This window comes from Chlorocebus sabaeus, chromosome 9 (assembly GCF_047675955.1).
Source record: "Chlorocebus sabaeus isolate Y175 chromosome 9, mChlSab1.0.hap1, whole genome shotgun sequence".
NCBI lineage: Eukaryota > Metazoa > Chordata > Mammalia > Primates > Cercopithecidae > Chlorocebus > Chlorocebus sabaeus.
In genome coordinates, this window is record NC_132912.1 from 53,120,228 (window position 1) to 53,141,208 (window position 20,981).

Consider the following 20,981-nt stretch of genomic DNA (forward strand, 5'->3'; position numbering starts at 1 on the left):
CTTGTGCTTCATAGCTACGCCACCAATTTTTAAAACTGTGGGAGTACCTTACATGTATACCAGAGTAGAATGATTAAGTAAATGGGTGGCTGATGGTAGGAGACAGATTTCTCACTATTGGAGCAGGAGTTTTCAGATAAGCAAGGGCAGGAGGTGAGAATCATCCATGTAGTGATTCAACTGGAACTGAATGCATCAATATAAACTCATGTTTAGTTTAATATAGATACAGATGGATACATATAGAAATATTTATAGATATGTAGATATATACAGGGTAGTATAAATACATATATTTTCTGGCTCTGTCAGCTGAGTTGGCCTATGCGCAACAATACCCCAGTAGCAACATGTACACCTAGCACCTAGATCTTGGTTTCTCCATTCTCCAGTAAAAGGAACCAAGGCTCCATGGAGAAATGGTTAATTCTAGGATTGAGACAGAAAAATATACTAGATAAAGCATATACTAAAGCATATACTATATGCTTTAGTCTCTAAATATACTAGAGCATCTTGTAGTGCCAGAAAGTGAGAAAGTGCAAACACACGTACACACACATACACTCACAGTGGTATATCAAAAAGTCATATCAATTGAAAGAGCTCCCAGTGGCCAAAGCTGGAACAACTTGACCAATAAAATAAATAAAGCAATAATAAGATTTTTAACCCAAGGTATAAAATATCCATAAGTCCATACTAATGTTTAAAACATTGAATGGATACATAAATGAAGAAGAGACAAATCTCCTATGCAGAAGAAATCTAAATAATTTATATAGATACTTTGCCCTTGAGGAGGGGTATCATAACTCTCCATGCCTTAAGTGTAGGCTGCGCATGTGTAACTTCTTTCCAAAGAGTACAGTATGTAAACAGAGGAGAAAAAAGAGTAACTTTGTAGTAAAGAAATACACAAACACTGCCGGGAGCGGTGGCTCACGCCTGTAATCCCAGCACTTTGGGAGGCCAAGGTGGGCGGATTACGAGGTCAGGAGATTGAGACCATCCTGTCTAACATGGTGAAACCCCATCTCTACTAAAAATAGCAAAAATTAGCTGGGCATGGTGGTGGGCACCTGTAGTCCCAGCTACTCAGGAGGCTGAGGTAGGAGAAAGGCATGAACCCGGGAGGCGGAGCTTGCAGTGAGCCGAGATCGTGCCACTGCAATCCAGCCTGGGCGACAGAGCGAGACTCCATCTCAAAAAAAAGAAAAAGAAATACACAAACACTACCTCAACCAGATGATCAAGGTCAATATCAACACTGATTAGTCATATTGACAGTATGTTCCCTTAATATAATGTGATGAAAATGGTACTGCTAGGCATAGTGGCACATGTCTGTAGTCCCAACTACTTGGGAGGCTGAAGTGGGAGGATTGCAAGAGCCCAGAAGTTCAAGACCAGCCTAGGCAATACAGTGAGACTCTGTCTCTATTAAAAAAAAAAAAAAAAAAAAAATTAGCCAGGTGTGGTGGCATGCATCTGTAGTCGCAGCTACTCAGGAAGCTGAGGAGGGAGGATCACTTGAGCCCAGGAGTTCAAGGCTGCAGTGAGCTGTCATCATACCACTGCACTCCAGCCTGGGTGACAGAGTGAGACACTGTCTCAAAAAAAGGAAAGAAAATTGTACTTAACCTGCATGTTCTTCGTCCCAAAAAGACAAAACCTCATTGTAACAATGATAAAAATACCAAACAGACACCAATAGAAGGACATTCTACAAAATACCTGAACAATACTCCTCAAAACTGTCAAAGTCATCAAAAACAAGAGATGAGAAACTCAAGTCTAAGAAACTGCCACAGCCAAGAGGACCCTAAGGAGATGTGACAACTAAATGAGATCTCAAAACATTAGGTAAATAAAGTATGGAATTATATCAGTAATAATTAGTTAATGAAAATATATCAGTATTAGTTGATTAATTATAACAAATATACCATACTGATTAGGTATTAAAAATAGGAAAAAACTAGAGGCAGGATTTATGGGAACTCTCTATACTATCTTGGCAATTTTTCTTTAAATCTGAAACTATTTCAAAAATTCAAGTTTATATTTTAAAAAAGAAAGAAAAAAAATAACTGTAGGAGCTCTATCTCTGCGTTAAGCACAACGGTCAGAGTTTGGTTTGCTAGATTCTCCTTGCTCTCCAGTCGCACACCTCGCTTTCTGAAGCTCAAGTGCCCTCACGCAGCCCTGCTCCTCCTCCCCAGTCAGCCTTCTGGAGGGCAGCTTCCTTACATTCTGTGAAGGCCTGAAATGAATTAGAGCAGTTTCACTCACCTCTTCTGCCCTGTCCCCAGTCCTTGATAGCTGAAAACATGGACTGCCAGAGTGTGGGGTTAGAGTTACCTCCAGCTCTTCCCCTGCCTGCAGCATTCCAGAACTGAAAGCCTGGAGTGCCTCTGCTGGACTTCTCTCAGCAATCCTGCCTTCTGAGGGTGGTTGCCCTATACTTGGGAGAGGTTCAAATGCCTCAGGTAGTATCTATGCCAGTCCGTCACTGGCCCAGGCTTTTGGCTTACTACTCCTGAACATTCAGTGAACATCTGAGGGTAGGAGCTGGAGCGTGGGTGTATACTTGCTCTTTGGTGCAAGAGTTGCAAGGGCTTCTCAGGATCCTAACCCGTCATACCAGCCCATACGTGGCCATTAAAAATCTGATTTAAAAAAATGTGGCTAGGCATGGTGGCTCATGCCTGTAATCCCAGCACTTTGGGAGGCTAAGGCAGGCAGATCACCTGAGGTCGGGAGTTCCAAACCAGCCTAACCAACATGGTTACGTTACTACTAAAAATACAAAATTAGCCGGGCGTGGTGGCGCACGCTTGTAATCCTAGCTACTCGGGAGGCTGAGGCAGGAAAATTGCTTGAACCTGGGAGGCAGAGGTTGTGGTGAGCCAAGATTGCACCACTGCACTCCAGCCTGGGCAACAAGAGCAAAACTCCATCTCAAAAAAAAAAAAAAAAAAAAAAAAAAAAAATGTGGCTGGTTTCTCCTTTCCCCTCATGTATGGTAGATTCCTATTCCTTTGGTTATTCCATCCTAGAGCAACCACGAGTTTCTTCTCTACTATGAAAGTTTGATTAATTTCTGGAGTTTGGTTCATTTAGGTTCCCTTGTATCCTCAGCTCTTCGATGGGTTTTTAGAAACCATACTTCTTATCTGGCTTTTATAGGTTTTCAAGTACAAGAATGGCAGTATCTTGTAATTTTGTACATCTGAAGAGGAAGCCAAATTCTTTCCCCAGACATTGAAAGGTTCACTCCCTCAGTACATTAAGGTCTCTGCTCAAAAGTCACCTTTTCAAAGCAGTTTCCCGTATTACACTATCTAAAGATTGAACAGATCCCAGTCACCCTTCATGCTTTTATCCTGCTTTACTTTTCTTCCATTGCCCTCATTCCCATCTGAAATGTATTTGTCTCATTGTTTAACTATCTCCTCCACAAGGGCAGGAATTTTATTTTTCTTATTTGTCAGTATAGCCCCAGCTATAAAACAATGATAGGGAGCAAATATGATTCTTTATAAACTATAAGTTTAAATTTGCTTTAAAACTAATTAACTAAATAGAAAATTATTGTTGCATATTATAAAAGAAAAAGTACTTTTATGGGAGATAAGAAGTTTTGAAGCTTAAAAAAAAAGAACCTGTGTGATCAGTTCCATTCTGTCCTTAGAAAACTTATTATTCTTTATCATACTTTTTCCAGCGAAATCGTTTTGTGCACACTTACTGCTTTCTCATATCTTACTATCAACCCAGGTTCTAAACAGGAATTACAGATATTCTTCACAATAGAATAAGACAATTAGCAATTGTTCTTAATGAATGGTAAAAAGAACAATATTCATTACTTGTTAATTATTACTCAGCTTTTTTTGAAAATGATCCAAATGGCATCTGGAAACAGCATAACACTAAAAATTAGACTGCAGTAGAAAATAAGAACAATGTTTTGATGATTAGACATAATAGAAAGGACTGTAAAAAGAGAACAGAAATAAGAAGGAAAAATTTAGATATTACAGAAGTGACACAGTAAATCTTAGGATTTCAAAAATATTAATTAAATACCTCAGATTAACCAAGAGGCCTAAAGCACAAGCTAACTAGTCTTTTAAAAGAAACCAGTTGGGCACGGTGGCTCACAAAGTAAAACAATATAAGAAGCAAAACGCTAAAAAATTAAAATTAATTAAAAATTAGTTTTTTCCCTTGCTAGAGATTTTCTGTCTAGATATCAATTGCAGAACTCCGCATAAAGCAATATAGTTAAGAAAGACTACTCTGGAATCAGATCTTAGTGTTAATCTCAGGTTCATCATTTGTCAACTATGTGACCTTTGGCAAGTTAACCTTCCAAAACAGCATCGAAGGGTTAAAGGACCACTGAGCCCTTCAACAATGGTCTGAGTGCACTAGGCTGAGTGCAATGACATCATCGTGGCTCACTGCAACCTCAACCTCCTAGGTTCAGTTGATCCTCCTGCCTCAGCCTCCTGAGTAGCTGAAACTACTAGGTGCATGCCACCATGCCCAGCTCATTTTTTATTTTTTGTAGAGACAGGGTCTCACTATGTTGGCAGGCTGGTCTCAAACTCCTGGGTTCAGGTGATCCTCCTGCCTCGGCCTCCCAAAGTGTTAGGATTTCAGGTGTGAGTCACCGTGCCTGTCCTATGAAGTCATTACAAAGAAATTAAATTAATTGGTTTCATTGGCAGTATTGAATTTCAAAGCAGAAGGGGTGCTTAAGAGAAATAATGCCTTTGGAGTAATTTCTGATGCTAGATGAAACTCATATCTCATTTAAGGTGTCAGTCCTGAACTTTATGTTTGGACGATTATCAGTTATTTCTTAAAGCTTGAAGTGAACTCTGGCTCTGTAGGATAAATTAATCTTTATTCCTTTAATCTGTATTCATATTAAAGAGATCAAATTGCTTTTTTAGAGTAATGTAAAATTAAGGGACTTCTTTTGTTAGGTAAATTTCTCAGGTTTTAAGATATCAGTATCATTGTGGACACTGAATACATTGTCTACTAAATTCTGTAATTTTAACTTACAATTCTCAGTAACTGGCTGGGTGCGGTGGCTCATGTCTGTAATCCTAGCACTCTGGGAGGCCAAGGCGGCAGATCACCTGAGGTCAGGAGTTCAAGACCAGCCTGGCCAACAGGGTGAAACCCTGTCTCTACTAAAAATACAAAAAAATGAGCCAGGCGTGGTGGTGGGTGCCTGTAATCCCAGCTACTGGGGAGGCTGAGGGAGGAGAATTGCTTAAATTCAAGAGGTGGAGGTTGCAGTGAGCCAAGAACGCGCCATTGCACTCCAGCCTGGGTAAGAAGAGTGAAACTCCATTTGAAAAATAAATAAATAAATAATAAAAATAAAAATACAAAAATTAGCTGGGCATGGCGATGGGTGCCTGTAATCCCAACTACTCGGGAGGCTGAGGCAGGAGAATTGCTTGAACTCGGGAGGCGGAGGTTGCAATGAGCCGAGATCACACCACTGCACTCCAGCCTGGGCTACAAGAGTGAGACTCTTTCTCAAAAATAATAATAATAATAATAATAATAATAATAATAATAATAATTCTCAGTAAATTTTGCAATTTTTTTGGTACCTAAAATAATTTCTGTTATTGTGTTGGATAACTTTGTCAACTTCGCTCTGGGAATATCTAAATATAGGTAGCTGCATTCGAGCCAGAGGAATATTGGTTTCTTTTGTTGTTGCTTATTTCTGAGGCAGCCTTGCTTTGTCATCCAGGCTGGAGTACATTGGCACAATCATGGCTCACTGCAGCCTTGACCTCCTGGGCTCATGTGATCCTCCCAAACCAGCCTCCCAAGTAGTTGGGACTACAGGTGCACACCACCATGCCTGGCTAATTTTCAAAATTTTTTGTAGGGATAGAGTTTTGCTATGTCACCCAGGCTGGTTTTGAACTCCTAGGCTCAAGCAGTCTTCCTACCTTGGCCTCCCAAAGTGCTGGGATTACAGGTATAAGCTACCGTACCCAGCTGAGAAACACTGGGTTTTAATCAAGATTATTGTCTGAATATTGAGTCTTAATGACTTTTTTGATTTTGGTTTTTTGGCCATAGCATTAAGTTTGCAGTTGATAACCTTCTGTACTAACTAGAAGTAGTATAGAAACTGCAAAAAAAAAAAAAAAAAAAAAAAAACAGGTAAAATGTTGATGGCTGCTATTTTTATTTAACTAATGAATGATGATGTCATTGCACTCAGCCTAGTCAATGGAGCAAGATTCTGTCTCAAAAAAAAAAAAACAATTTTTTTTTAAACTACAATGACTTTATCTTATGCAAATTTACAAAGGGTGTGTAAATATATGTTAAAACAAATGTAAGAGGATGAGTTGATAATCACCAGTGAGCTACAGGAGCAGAGACACAGTGTCATCAGTGAAGGAGAGAGAAACATCTCTAAACCACCCAACACAATTAACGTGGTGTCTTCCACAGACTTTTTTCTTTTTTTTTTTTTTTTTGAGATAGGGTCTTATTCTGTCACCCAGGCTGCAATGCAGTGGTACACCACAGCTCACTGCAGCCTCAACCTCCTGGGCTCCAGTGATCCTCTTGCCTCAGCATCCCAAGTAGTTGGGACCAAAGGTGCACCTCACCATGCCCAGCTCATTTTTGTATTTTTCGTAGAGACAGGATCTCACCATGTTTCCCAGGCTGGTCTTAAGCCCCTGGGCTCAAGCAATCACCTGCCTCAGCCTCCCAAAGTACTGAGATTACAGGCATGAGCCACTGTGTATAGCCTCACATAGATTAAGTGAGTCACTGTATGTGAGGTCATTGTATAATAGTTTTCAAAAATGTTATTTTACATCCAAGAAATTGTACATACAATTATCTACTTCTGTCACTTTAAACTTTATATCAATTTTTATTCACAAAAACATGAACTATTTCAGACATTATAATTAATGAAACAATTTTTATTCATTTGCTTTAAGTCCATTTCAAATCCAAGATTCATGTTATAAAACCACTCCCCTTCCCTGAACTACGCATCTCTATTTAAATTTTGATTCAATAATGTTTTCATGGAAATAACAAAACTCAAGTCCTCTGTATTAGCAAACTGTGTAATAAAATAGGAAATTCACTAAGGAAGGGCAAAGCAGGAGCCCTGTATGTGACTTTTAGATAACTATCCTCAAACCAAACTAAACACTTTCAATTCCAAGCATATTTCAAAATTTTAGGAGAAGTAGGTGGATGGAGTAAGGAGATCGTGAGAACTAACTCACTAATGCGAGGACAACATCATGCCATGAGGGATCTGCCCCATGACCCAAACACCTCCCACCAGACCCCACCTCAAACACTGGGAATTACAATTCAACATGAGATTTGGTGGGGACATATATACAAGCTCTATTAGGGTGAGAGCAAAGTTCTGGAACTAGATAATAGTGATGGTTGCATAACAATGTGAACGTACTTAATGCAGCTGAGATTTTTATGCAATGTAAATATAGATCTCAATCAATAAAAGAAACAGTACACCAGCCTGACCAACAACTACTAAAAATGCAAAACTTAGTGAGGCATGCACACCTGTAGTTCCAGCTACCCTGGAGGCTGAGGTGACAGAATTGTTTGAGCCTGGGAGGCGGAGGTTGCAGTGACCCGAGATCACACCACTGTACTTCAGCCTGGGTGACAGAGACCCAGACGTAGAAGAAAAAGAAAAAAGAAACACTAAATAACACTACATAACAGAAAGTAGACATTGACATCTCATCGAAGAAAGTCACCTTCTAAAATAAATGTTGATTATTTTGGTATCCCGTTAAAAACCTTATTGGGACTCATGCCTGTAATCCCAGCATTTTGGGAGGCCGAGGCAGGCCTTGAGGTCAGGAGTTCGAGACCAGCCTAGCCAACATGGTGAAACTCCGTCTCTACTAAAAATACAAAAAAAAGGTCAGATGCAGTGGCTCATGCCTGTAATCCCAGCACTTTGGGAGGCCAAGGTGGGTGGATCACGAGGTCAGGAGATCAAGACCATCCTGGCTAACACGGTGAAACCCTGTCCCTACTAAAAAAAAAAAAAAAAAAATTAGCTGGGCATGGTGGCAGGTACCTGTAGTGCCAGATAATCAGGAGGCTGAGGCAGGAGAATGGCGTAAACCCGGGAGGTGGAGCTTACAGTGAGCCGAGATCGAGCCACTGCACTCCAGCCTGGGCGACAGAGTGAGACTCCATCTCAAAGAAAAAAATAAACAAACAAAAAATAAAACACCTTATTATTAACTTGATAAGTACATTATAAACATTTCAAAATGAAACCTTTTTCTATAATGTCAATCCTTGAGCTTTTCTATTTATTAGGAATTCTCATAACACTCTTAGCACCAGCTTTCCATGCTTCTTAGTCTGCCTGGGCAGGAATCAATTTTATATAGTGTTGGGTGTCCAAGGGAGAGAATATAGTCCTGGGTTCTTAGTTTCTATTTCTGGTTGGGCCAGTAAAGCCCCTTCCTCATCCCTCCTTTCCACTTATCACCATAGACAGAAACTAAAAACCATGGCTTCAGGCTGCTAGAAGCATACAACAAAACAAAATCGAACAACAACAACAAAATAAGGAAGGATGGACAGGCTAAGAAGTGAATTTTAAAATGGGCAGAATATTTGATTAAATTTAGCTTGCCAATATTGTGTTAAATTTTAATACAGGAGAGTAACATATTTATTTCTAATAAACAAGATCAGCAGAAGATGAAAAACTTTTTAGATACCAAAACGTACCTTGGTCTCTTGTAGCACTCGAGAATCGGGAATCTCTCTCGTGGCACTCATGAATGTAGCATTTTTTGTTTGTTTGTTTGTTTGTTTTGACAGTCAGTGGAGAAACACAACAAGAAAAAAAAAAAAGCCACACCAAATGCAATAACAAGCCCATCAATTTCTTTTACCTCAAATGCAACAGAAAATACCACTTTTGGCCAGGTGCAGTGGCTCATGCCTATAATCCCAGAACTTTGGGAAACCAAGGCAGGCAGATCACTGGAGGTCAGGAGTTCAAGACCAGCCTGACCAACATGGTGAAACCCCATTTCTATTAAAAATACAAAATCAGCCAGGCATGGTGACATGTACCTGTGATGCCAGCTCCTTGGGAGGGGAGGCTGAGGTGGAAGAATCACTTGAACCTAGGAGGCGGAGGATGCAGTGAGCTGAGATCACGCCACTGCACTCCAGTCTGGCCATCAGGGCGAGACTCTGTCTCAATTTGAAAAAAAAAAGAAAGAAAGAAAATATCACTTTTGCTGAACCTGATTATAGGCAAGGCCAAATTCAGTCACTTGCAAAATAATATGCCCAACATTCATTCACAATGTTCCCGCCTGCTCTTAATGGGTTTTGAGTAGAGCAGGCTCTCAAAAGCCATGAATTATATGAATTATTAAATTAAACAACAGTTTCCATTTAAAATAATAACATTTATTTGGGAATATACAAACCAGACAATGAACTAGATGTTTTCTACATATCATTACTCACTTTAGCCTCATAATACTTTACGGATAGGTTAAGTAACTTGCCTAAGGTCACCATACTAGTACATTCAAAAGCCAGGATTCAGGCTGGGCTCAGTGGCTCGCATCTGTAATCCCAACACTGTGAGGCCAAAGCTGGTGGACTGCTTAAGCCCAGGAGTTTGAGACCAGCCTGGGCAACATGGTGAAACTCTGTCTCTACCAAAAATAGAAAAATTAGCCAGGCATAGTGGAGCACACCTCTAGTCCTAGCTACTCAGGTGGCTGAGGTGGGAGAATCACCTGAGCCTGGGAGGCGGAGGTTGCAGTGAGCAGAGATCACATCACTGCACCCCAGCCTGGGCCACAGAGCAAGGCCTGTCTCAAAAAATAAAAAATTAAAACTAAAAAGCCAGGATTTAAACCAAGGTATATCACACATAAAATCATTTTTTGCTAAAACACTTTTTTTTTTTTTTTTGAGATGGAGTTTCACTCTTGTTGTCCAGGTTGGAGGGCAATGACACGATCTTGGCTCACCACAGCCTTTACCTCCTGGATTCAAGCAATTCTCCTGCCTCAGTCTCCCAAGTAGCTGGGATTACAGGCATGCACCACCATGCCCGGCTAATTTTGTATTTTTAGTAGAGATGGGGTTTTTCCATGTTGAGGCTGGTCTCAAACTCCTGACCTCATGTGATCTGCCCGCCTCAGCCTCCCAAAGTGCTGGGATTACAGGCATGAGCCACCGTGCCCGGCCTAAAACACTCAAGTGTGGGCTGCAAAGGAAATATTTTCAGTTTACTTGGCAAACATTAATATTCTCTCTTGAATACAGCTTCTAAATGTTAAGGAATGAGAAAGAAGAACATACTTGAAAAGAATATTACTGAAAAATGCAGTGAGATGTCTGGAAGAAACAAGCAATGGTTATGTGCCTACTATGTGCCACAGACTGTACTGGCTATATTAAAAACCTTGACATTTCACTGTTACAGCAACCTTGGGAGGGAAATATTGGTAATCTCTTTTACATATGAAGAAACTGAAACGTAGAGAAGCCTTCAAGGTTACAGAAGTTGCAAGTGACAGGGTTGGAATTGGAAATCAAATTCAGCTCATTAATACATATTACTAGTGCTTACTAGAGGGCATTTTGAATAGAATATTAGAAATCCCATCACATACAGCTCAAAACAACCTATTTTTTCTTTGCTTAGGGAGTTTTGTGAAACTGAAAAATTCCTATAGATTTTTCTTTCAATAATCTTATTTTAAATAATTATCCATGCTTAGGTTACATATATACGTTAAGTGCTGCCCATAAACTCCAAAAGTTGATTGCTATGAAAACCAAACAGGCATCCAGTAGTAAATGTGAAAATATAAGCAATTCTGTCCTATATACATGATTTTGAACATACTGACAGATGGAGAAAACCACTTTGGAAAAGATACTTCCCATGTTCTAGAGATGATTTAAACCATTAAGCAATCTATGAAGCTTCTGAAGGTCTGTCAGATTTTAAATGACAACAGTGAAATTTTAAAACAAGAACAGGAGATGTCAGCACCAAATCTAGTTTAACATTAATAATAAGTGAGCCAATAAATAGGTCTATGTTTGCCCAGGCAGGTTTTGCTTATTATTCAGTTGGAAAGCCAGAAGGAAACTGGTTTTAACTCTCAATACAACCTGTATCATGACATCATCACTTTACCAGAAATGTAGCTGATGTCAGCACAAGACTGAGACAGTTCACATTTAAAAGTGTTGTTTCCTCTCCAACTATTTTCATAATTCATTCATGGTATAGGATTGAGACTATTTCCTTAAGTGGAAAAAAATGGGTAATCAACATTGAGAACTTTCCACGTGCCAGATACTGTATGAACTGTCTTATTTAATTTTCATAGCCACTCTGCAAGATATTATCCTCATCTTTTTAGAGGAAGATACAAGTTTCAAGAAATGAAGTAGCTTTTCTAAGGCCACAGCTATAGTAAAGAGGCGGAGCTGACATTCAAGCTTGGATATGAATTACTATAATTTCCACAGCACTACACAGCTGTCATTTTCTTTACCTGCAAAACTAAATAAATAATGTTAAAAGATGGATGATCTCCAAGATCTCTAAATATTAACATTTTACAATAAACTGGTTGAGGTGACACATGCCTATATTTTCAGCTACTCAGGAGTTTGAGACTGGCCTGGACAACATAGCAAGACCGTCTCTAAATTTACAAAACAAATTACAACAAGATAATCTTAGACCGGAGAAAGGAAAGTGAAATAGCTATTTGGATTATAAACTGTTTTAGTATCTCAAATGTAATGTGTGGTGGTGACAATATCTTTGATTCCTGGGAAGGTCATTGTGAAAGGGAACATAAAATGCCTTGAAGTCAAAATACAAGGCTCTCAAACAGAAAAATAAATATAGCATTTAAGTATTATCAACAGAGAACCAAGTTAGAAAAAACTAGTTATAGTCTAAAACAATGTTATTTAAAAGACTGCAGTCACCAGTGTAAACTGACTCAGGCAACACTTCACAGGGTCCATGCAGTGGACAACTGACTAATCTCTCTATAAATACTAAAAGATAATAAGATTCCATAACCAAACAAGAAGGGGAAATGCTGGATTTAATGTTAAGCCTGTTTCCATACTGGTTATAGGCTTGAGAGCCCTATGGGGCAAGTCTTTCTGGGTTTGAATCCCAGCTCTTCCATTCTAGCTTAGCCATGTGACTTAAATGAGACAGAGTTGCTGTAGAGACTGGAAACAGTAATGCATGTGGGAGCCTTAGAACAGAGCCTTAGACAGTGCTCAATAAATGTTAAATCATTAATAGTAACATCATTTCCCAGAGCCTTTATTAATCTAAGTTGATGTTCGTTGTGAATTACCAAGGGGATAGAGTTTGCAGTTTCTCAAACTTACTGGGTAATGGAACCCACTTTTTCATAGAATATCCCTCGAGAAAACTGGTTAATGTCTTTAAAACAAACAAAACTCTTCAAAACAATAGAGAATTCCATCACCAAAATAAAATGTTGTTTTTTGTTTTTTTGGGTTTTTTGTGACAGGGTCTCCCTCTGTTGCCCAGGTTGGAGTGCAATGGCACAATCACAGCTCATTGCAGCCTCAACTTCCTGGGCTCAAGCGATCCTCCCACCTCAGCCTTTCAAGTAGCTGGGACTACAGGTGCAAGCCACCATACCTGACTAATTTTTTGTAGAAACAAGGTTTTGCCATGTTGCCCAGGCTGGTTTCAAACTCCTGGGCTCATGCCATCTGCCCATCTCGGCCTCCCGAAGTTCTGGCATTATAGGCATGAGCCACCATGCCCAGCCTAAAACGTTTTTAAAAATTGAATTTTTCTTCACCAAATTTTCCCTACCTCTTATCTGCTACCACCTGCCTTTGAGATAAAGTTCTTTCTTTTCTTTTTTTTTTTTTTTTTTGAGATGGAGTTTCACTCTTGTTGCCCAGGCTGGAGTGCAAAGGCGCAATCTCAGCTCACCAAAACCTTCCACCTCCCATGTTCAAGTGATTCTCCTGCCTCAGCCTCCCAAGTAGCTGGGATTACAGGCAAGCGCCACCACGCCCAGCTAATTTTGTATTTTTAAGAGAGACTGGGTTTCTCAGTGTTGGTCAGGCTGGTCTCAAACTCTTGACCTCAGGTAATCCGCCCACCTCGGCCTCCCAAAGTGCTGGGATTACAGGCATGAGCCACCTTGCCCGACTGGAGCTAAAGTTCTAATAGATGACACTCTCTGATGTTCACTAAAGACTTGGGAACGTTGTCTCTACTTCATAAACCCACGCCATAGCTGAATCCTGTATTCTGTCATAACCAGCAACTGCTCCTCCCGTTCAATCTTCAATTCCACTATCCAGTCTTGAACACCAACCACTTTATTTCCCAGCAGCCACCTTCTGGTTTCATTTGTTCCCTATTCAGCCTAGACTCAATGGCCCACCACTTCAAACACTCTCACTACTGAAATCTCTTGCCTCCTTACCCTGTCACCCCGACACATAAAACCCAGGCCAAGATCAATCCAACTGTTCAATTGTGTGCTCACCCAGGTTACTGAGCCCTGAGAGAAGAAGGAAATCATTCATACAAATATATATACGACAGCCGTGAAAAACCCATGATTCCATTTTTTCTAAGTATTCCCACTCAGCTTGCCCTCTCACTTCCCTCAGAGGCTTTCTTGAAATTCTCCTTTTCTCCTCAAACAGTCCCCTACAATCATCATCTCCTCCCCACTATAATCTCAGTGGATAACCTTATCCCCACTTCACTGAAAAAAGTCAAGTGTTGATGTCCCAAATTCTCACTTGCCAATCAAACACTTCCCCATCTGCACCATCCATTGTTCCTATACTCCTACTTCAGTGGAAACTGTATTCTCATCTGTAGTGCAATCCAGTATCTTCACTCCATTCCCTCTAACCTCAAAGACAATGTATAATCAATCACACACACCTTTCTTCTATATCTTCAACTTCTCCCTTCCTTCTTCCTTTTTCCATTTAGCATATAAACATGCTGAAGTCTCTCTCATCCAGACACAGCCTGCCCCTCTACCTACTATCTCATATCTCTCTATGAGCAAAGCTTCAAAAAGAGCAAAGCTTTCTGACAAGAATATCTGTAGTTACTGTCCACTCTCAACAACTTTCCATGCTTAGTCCTCAGCAACCTGGCATTTATCTGTATCATGGAGACTCCACTGAAGCTGTTCTACAGAAGGTGGCAATCAGCTGCTTAACACCAAAGTCAAGGGACACTTCCCTGTCCTCATATTCATTCAACTGTGGGTTACATTTGACATTGCAGATGGCTCTTAAAATTTATGTCTTCGTTTAATAAATATTTACCGAAAGCTACTTTGTTGATAAGAACTTCAGATAAAATGATCAACATGACACATACAGTCACAAGCCCTCAAGAAGCTTAAAGTTTCTATGATAATTCCTACTCCTCCTTCTAACTCTCAGATCACTGGTTCCTTCTCTACTCAACCTTTAGAGCTGATATTTCCCCAGGGCTCCTTTCTTTGCTCTTCTCACATCCATCCCAGGATTAATGTGTTTACATTACCTATTCATTGATGTTGACGAAATTTGTATCACTAGCTTAGAATTCTTGACCTTTCATCCTCCTCAAACTATCTAGTCTCAATTTTTTTTGTTCTCTTCCAAGTAAAACTTTCAGAAAACTATCTTTTCACTTTTAACTATCAATTCACGTTTTAACCCATGACAATTTGACCACCACTACAATGAAACTCCTTTTACAATGTCACCACTACCTCATTATGTTAAAATGGACGTGCTTATCATTGTTCAAACTTTCAGGGCATTCTCAACAGAACTGACCCACTCCTTATCCTCCACTATCTAACCTGTACCTGTGAACTTTGGCATAGCTGTATTCTGGGCCCTATTCTATTTCCCACACTCTATCCCTAGGTGTTCCTACCCATTCCCATTGTTTTAAATATGACTTATGCCGGACACAGTGGCTCACGCCTGTAATCCAAACACTTTGGGAGGCTGAGGCAGGCAGGTGGATCACCTGAGGTCAGGAGTTCGAGACCAGCCTGGCCAGCATGGTGAAACCCCTGTCTCTACTAAAAATACAAAAATTAGCCAGGCATGGTGGCCCGTGCCTATAATACCAGCTACTCTGGAGGCTGAGGCAGGAGAATCACTTGACCCCAGAGGCGGAGGTTGCAGTGAGCCAAGATCGCACCACTGCACTCCAGCCTGGGTGACAGAGCGAGACTCCGTCTCAAAAAAAAAGCAAACAAAAAAACCAGTCAGTACTCTAGGGAAGAAATAACAATAGCTATATTTTGACATGGTAGTGAGTTGAAGATAATTGAATAGACATAATATATTGTGGAGATAGTTTGATATGAGAGGTGAGAAGAGGTAAGTAGTCATGTATGACTCTTTGTTTCTGGCTTTAATAACTCCAGTAGTTATTAAAGTGCTGGGATTATAGGCGTGAGCCATTGCACACGGGCTTGACTGGTTTTCTAACCAAGTTCACCAATGTCACCTTGTCCCTACCAATCCAGTCTCCAGAAGAAAGCTAAAGGGATCTTTATAAATATAATATAAAATCGCTTCTCAGCCTTTTGGCTAAGATCAAGTATAAATATAATATAACTATAAATTGAAACACATCACTCACTATTTAAAGCCCTTCGATTGATATGTTTCATACTCGGAGGGAAACTAATTTTAAGGTAATAACAGAATATTCTCTTTCCCACAAAGAGAATGTTGCCCCAGTTCTCTGGCAACTCATTCTATGGGTCAGTGGCATTCAACTACTTCAGTACAAAGACAAATATAAGACACAGAAGTTAACTGGGTTAACTAAAGGTTACTAAACCTTTACTAAACCTTACTAAAGGTTACTAATTATTTAATTCCAAAGTAAATACCATAATTTATCTTTTTTTTTCGAGACAGTCTCGTTCTGTTGACCAGGCTGGAGGGCAGTGATGTGATTTTGGCTCACTGCAAGCTCCACCTTCTGGATTCAAATAATTCTCATGCCTCAGCCTCCCCAGTGGCTGGGATTACAGGCATGTACCACCACACCCAGCCAATTTTTGTTTTTTTAGTAGAGACGGGTTTTCGTCATGTTGGCCAGGCTGGTCTCGAACTCCTGGCCTCAAATGATCTGCCCGCCTTGGCCTCCCAAAGCCTGGGATTACAGGCTTGAGTCACTGCACTTGGCCTATAATTTTTTTTAAATTGAGATAAAATTCACATAGCATACAATTTACCATTTCAATGTATACAATTCAGTAGTTTTTAGTGTATTCACATTTGCAACCATCTACACTAATTCCAGAACATTTCTATTACCTAAAAGGAACCCCATATCTATTAACAGTCACTCCTAATTGCCTCCCTCCCCATCTCCTAGAAACCATTTATCTCTTTTCTATCTCTATGGATTTCCTGTTCTGAACATTTCATATAAGTGGGATCATACAATATGCGATCTTTTGTGACTTCTTTCACTCAGCATCATGTTTTTAAGGTTTATCTATGTTGCAGCATGAATCTGTACTTCATTCCTTTTTATGGCTGAATAATACTCCATTGTATGGATGGACCACATATTGGTTTCTGTTTTTGTTTTGTTTTTTTGAGACAAAAGTTTTGCTCCTGTTGCCCAGGCTGGAGTGCAATGGCGTGATCTCAGCTCACCCCAACCTCTGCCTCCCCGGTACAAGCGATTCTCCTGCCTCAGCCTCCCAAGTAGCTGGAATTACACGCATACGCCACCATGTTCAGTTAATTTTGTATTTTTAGTAGAGATGGGGTTTCTCCATGTTGGTCAGGCTGGTCTTGAACTTCTGACCTCAGGTGATCCATCTGCCTCAGCCTCCCAAAGTGCTGGGATTACAGGTGTGAACCACCACGCCCGGCCAGACCACATATTGTTTATCCATTTACCAGCTGATCTACATTTAGATTGTTACCACTCTTTTACAATTATGAATATTGTTGCTATTAACACTCATGTACAAGTATTTGCATGGATATATATTGTCATTTCTCTTGGGATGACCTAGGAATGGAACTGCTGTCATATGGCAACTGTACATTTAACTTTTTGAGGAACTGCCAGACTATTTCCCATAGCATCTGTACCATTTTACATTCCTATCAGTAAGGAACCCTATAATTGTTCCCATTTCTCCACATCCTCATCAACAGTTGTTGGGGTTTTGTTTTGTGTGTGTGTGTTTTGTTTTGGTTTGGTTTTTTGAGATTTTTTAAGTTATTATAGTCATTCTAGTGGGTGTGAATTTGTATTTCTATTATTATTATTATCATTATTATTTAAGAGACAGGGTCTTGCTCTGTTGCCCAGGCTGGAGTGCAGTGGCACCATCACGGCTCACTGCAGCCTCAACGACACAGGCTCAAGCAGATCCTCCCACCACAGCTTCTCGAATAGCTGGAACTACAGGCATGAACCACCACGCCTATCTCCCTATGTTGCCCAGGCTGGTCTCTAACTTGTGGGTTCAAGTGATATTCCTGCCTCAGCCTCTCAAAGTGCTGGGATTATAGGCAATGAGCCACCACACCTGGCCTCACTGTGATTTTTATTTGCATCTCCCTAATGAATAATGATGTTGAACACCCTTTCATGTGTTTATTTGGCCATCCACACATTTTCTTTGGAGAAATCTCTCTTCAAATTCTTTGCCTTTTTTTTTTTTTTTTTTTTTGAGACGGAGTCTCACTCTCTCGCCCAGGCTGGAGTGCAGTGGTGCGATCTCCACTCACTGCAACCGCTGCCTCCTGGGTTCACACCATTCTCCTGCCTCAGCCTCCCGAGTAGCTGGGACTACAGAGGCCCGCCACCACACTCAGCTAATTTTTTTGTATTTTCAGTAGAGACGGGGTTTCACTGTGTTAGCCAGGATGGTCTTGATCTCCTGACCTCAAGTGATCCGTCTACCTCAGCCTCCCAAAGTGTTGGGATTACAGGAGTGAGCACTGTGCCTGGGCCCCATTTCTATAATACAAAAATTACAAAACTTAGTGGGATGTGGTGGCACATGCCTGTAGTCCCAGCTACTCAGAAGGTTGAGGTAGGAGGACAGATTGAGTCTAGGGAGGTTGAAACTACAGTGAGCCATGATGGCACCACTGTACTCCAGCCTGGGCAACATGGTGAGACCCTGTCTCAAAAAAATAAAAACTTAAAAAAAAAATTTTAATTTTAAGGACCAGGCGTGGTGGCTCACGCCTGTAATCCCAGCACTTTGGGAGGCCAAGGTGGGCAGATCACATGGTCAGGAGTTCCAGACCAGCGTGGCCAATATGGTGAAACCCTGTCTCTTCTAATAATACAAAAATTAGCCAGGCGTGGTGGCGCATGCCTGTAGTCCCAGCTACTCAGGAGGCTGAGGCAGGAGAATCGCTTGAAGCCGGGAAGCGGAGGTTGCAGCGAGCCAAGATGGCGCCACTGACTCCAGTCTGGGCAACAGAGCAAGACTCCATCTCACCAAAAAAAAAAAAAAATTTAATTTTAATAAAGTCCAATTTATCTATTTGTTCTTTTGCACCTTTGGAGTCATATTTAAGAAACCTGCCTAATCCAAGTTCATGAATATTTAAACCTATATTTTCTTCTAAGTATTTTATAGTTTCAGTTCTTATATTTAGGTCTTTGATCCATTAAAATCATAATTCTTGAAAGCTAAGAATTTCAATTATAAGATCTAGAGGCTTAAGAGAAAAGAGAGCCTTTTTTCACCCAGGCTGGGGTGCAATGGCATGATCTCAGCTCACTGCAACCTCCGTCTCCCGGGTTCAAGTGATTCTCCTGCCTCAGCCTCCCGAGTAGCTGGTGTACAGACACCTGCCACCACTTCCAGCTAATTTTTTGTATTTTGAGTAGAGATGGGGTTTCCCTGTTGGCCAGGCTAGTCTTGAACTCCTGACCTTGTCATCTGCCCGCCTCAGCCTCCCAAGGTGCTGGGATTACACGCATGAGCCATTGTGCCTGGCCAAAAGAGAGCTTCTTATTTATTTTTTCTTTCTTTCTTTCTTTCTTTTTGAGGGACAGGGTCTCTCTCTTGTTGCCCAGGCTGGAGTGCAGTGGTAGAATCGTATGTAGTCTCAACCTCCTGGGCTCATGTGATCCTCCCACCTCAGCCTCCTGAGTAGCTGGGACTACAGGCGTGTGTCACCATGCTCAGCTAATTTTTGTATTTTTTGTAGAGACAGGGTCTCACTACGTTGCCTAGGCTGGTCTCAAACTTCTGGGCTCAAGTCATCTTAACTGTGCCAGCCTCCCAAAGTGCTAGGATTATAGGCATGAGCCTCTGCACCCAGCCAGGATTTAATATTGATAGAGAATCTCTGAAATTACTTATTCCTTTGTAAAATGTAGTAACATACATTTTGAACTCAAATATGTGTGTGTATGTTTATATGTGTGTATATAAAAATTAACCCTCAGAACCATACCACTGCATCCGGCCAAGACAGCTTTTCAATCTCTAAAACTGTGATTTTAACTATCACCAACCAAACCAAGAAAACTTTCATGGTACAGTTTGTTGTGTAAATTTCAGCACAGAGGAAAGGCAGGTGATGACATAAGTACAGTTCTCTCACACTGATCAAGATGACATAAAAACTTGGGGGAAGAGTTCAAAGAAAAAAAAAAGTTAAAAGAAAGAGTGGATGTAAATTCAGAATTTTTACCTCCTGTCCTATCTGAAGCTAAATCTTATTTGAGGGGCCAGGTGAGGTGGCTCACGCCTATAATCCCAGCACTTGGGGAGGCTGGGGAGGGTGGATCACCTGAGGCCAGGAGTTCGAGACCAGCCTGGCAACATGGCAAAATCCTGTCTCTACCAAAATACAAAAAATTAGCCAGGCACAGTAGAAGCGCCTGTAATCCTAGCTACTCGGGAGGTTGAGGCAGGAGAATCGCTTGAATCTAGGAGGCAGAAGCTGCCATAAGCCAAGATCGAGTCATTGCACTCCAGCCTGAGCAACAAGAATGAAACTGTCTCAAAAAAAAAAAAAAAAAAAATCTTATTTGTGGAAGGGTAAGAAAAATCTCCAGTGTTTGTGGGGAGAGACCCAGAATGGGAAATAATTGTCTTTCCCTTTCCCAAGTTATGGTCCAGGGACTGTAGCCATTTAGCAAAACCTTGCACCTAATACAATATCATGCCTTGCTAAAGGCATAATAGCCAATGACATGCCCAAACCATATTCCTGAAAAGCTGCTTTATAAGAGTCTCAAGCATATCAGCACTCTCCATTGGGCCAGTATACCCAAAAGAGCCTGGGATTAAGGAGGACCCAGCATGCACAGATGTGTTCCCCAGGGGCTACAGTAGTAGCAGGGACATCATTCGCAGAAGTGGCGGAAGCAGACAATCCCATTCAAGACGAAGCCAGTCATTCGCAATGGCTCAGAAGGACAGAGGATGGCACAAAGATAATATGACTCTCCCTTAATGCCAGGAAAAATTATAAGATTTCTCTACCGATACCATCTACCATAGGGAAAAAAAAGGGAAGGGGTGGGCTAAGTGAGGAAACTGAATACTTATCCAAAGGACAAAGTATTTAGAAGGGTTTAGATTAACATGCAATTAATTTAGTTAAACCAGAAGCTACTGACTTTTTATCCTAAAGTGGCAAGATTGTTTAGTAGGATTGTTCTCTATTAACTAGTAGAAACAGAGCTAAGGAAATTTTAGTTATTTAGAAATAAAGTTGGCCAAGCACAATGGCTCACACCTGTTATCCCTGTTATCCCAGTACTTTAAGAGGTCAGGGTGGGAGGGTCACTTGAGCCCAGAACTTGGAGACCAGCCTGAGCAACATAGTAA

At 40.7% G+C, this 20,981-nt stretch overlaps 1 protein-coding gene across 13 annotated transcripts in view; it reads right to left on the bottom strand.

Annotated features, from left to right (window-relative positions):
* Window positions 1-20,981, bottom strand: part of SHLD2 (shieldin complex subunit 2) — an 87,258-nt gene that overhangs the window by 54,904 nt on the left and 11,373 nt on the right. For 4 of the 13 annotated variants that reach the window (XM_038008946.2, XM_038008942.2, XM_038008947.2 and 1 more), the window contains exon 2: window positions 9,172-9,294. The exons of 2 other annotated variants lie outside the window; for them this stretch is intronic. Coding sequence is in view for 3 of the 11 variants with exons in the window: in XM_073019001.1 (XP_072875102.1) it covers window positions 8,821-8,974 (154 nt within the window). In the remaining 8 variants the exon portion in view is untranslated. 7 more of the 13 variants (XM_073019001.1, XM_073019002.1, XM_073018999.1 and 4 more) reach the window with 6 other exon arrangements.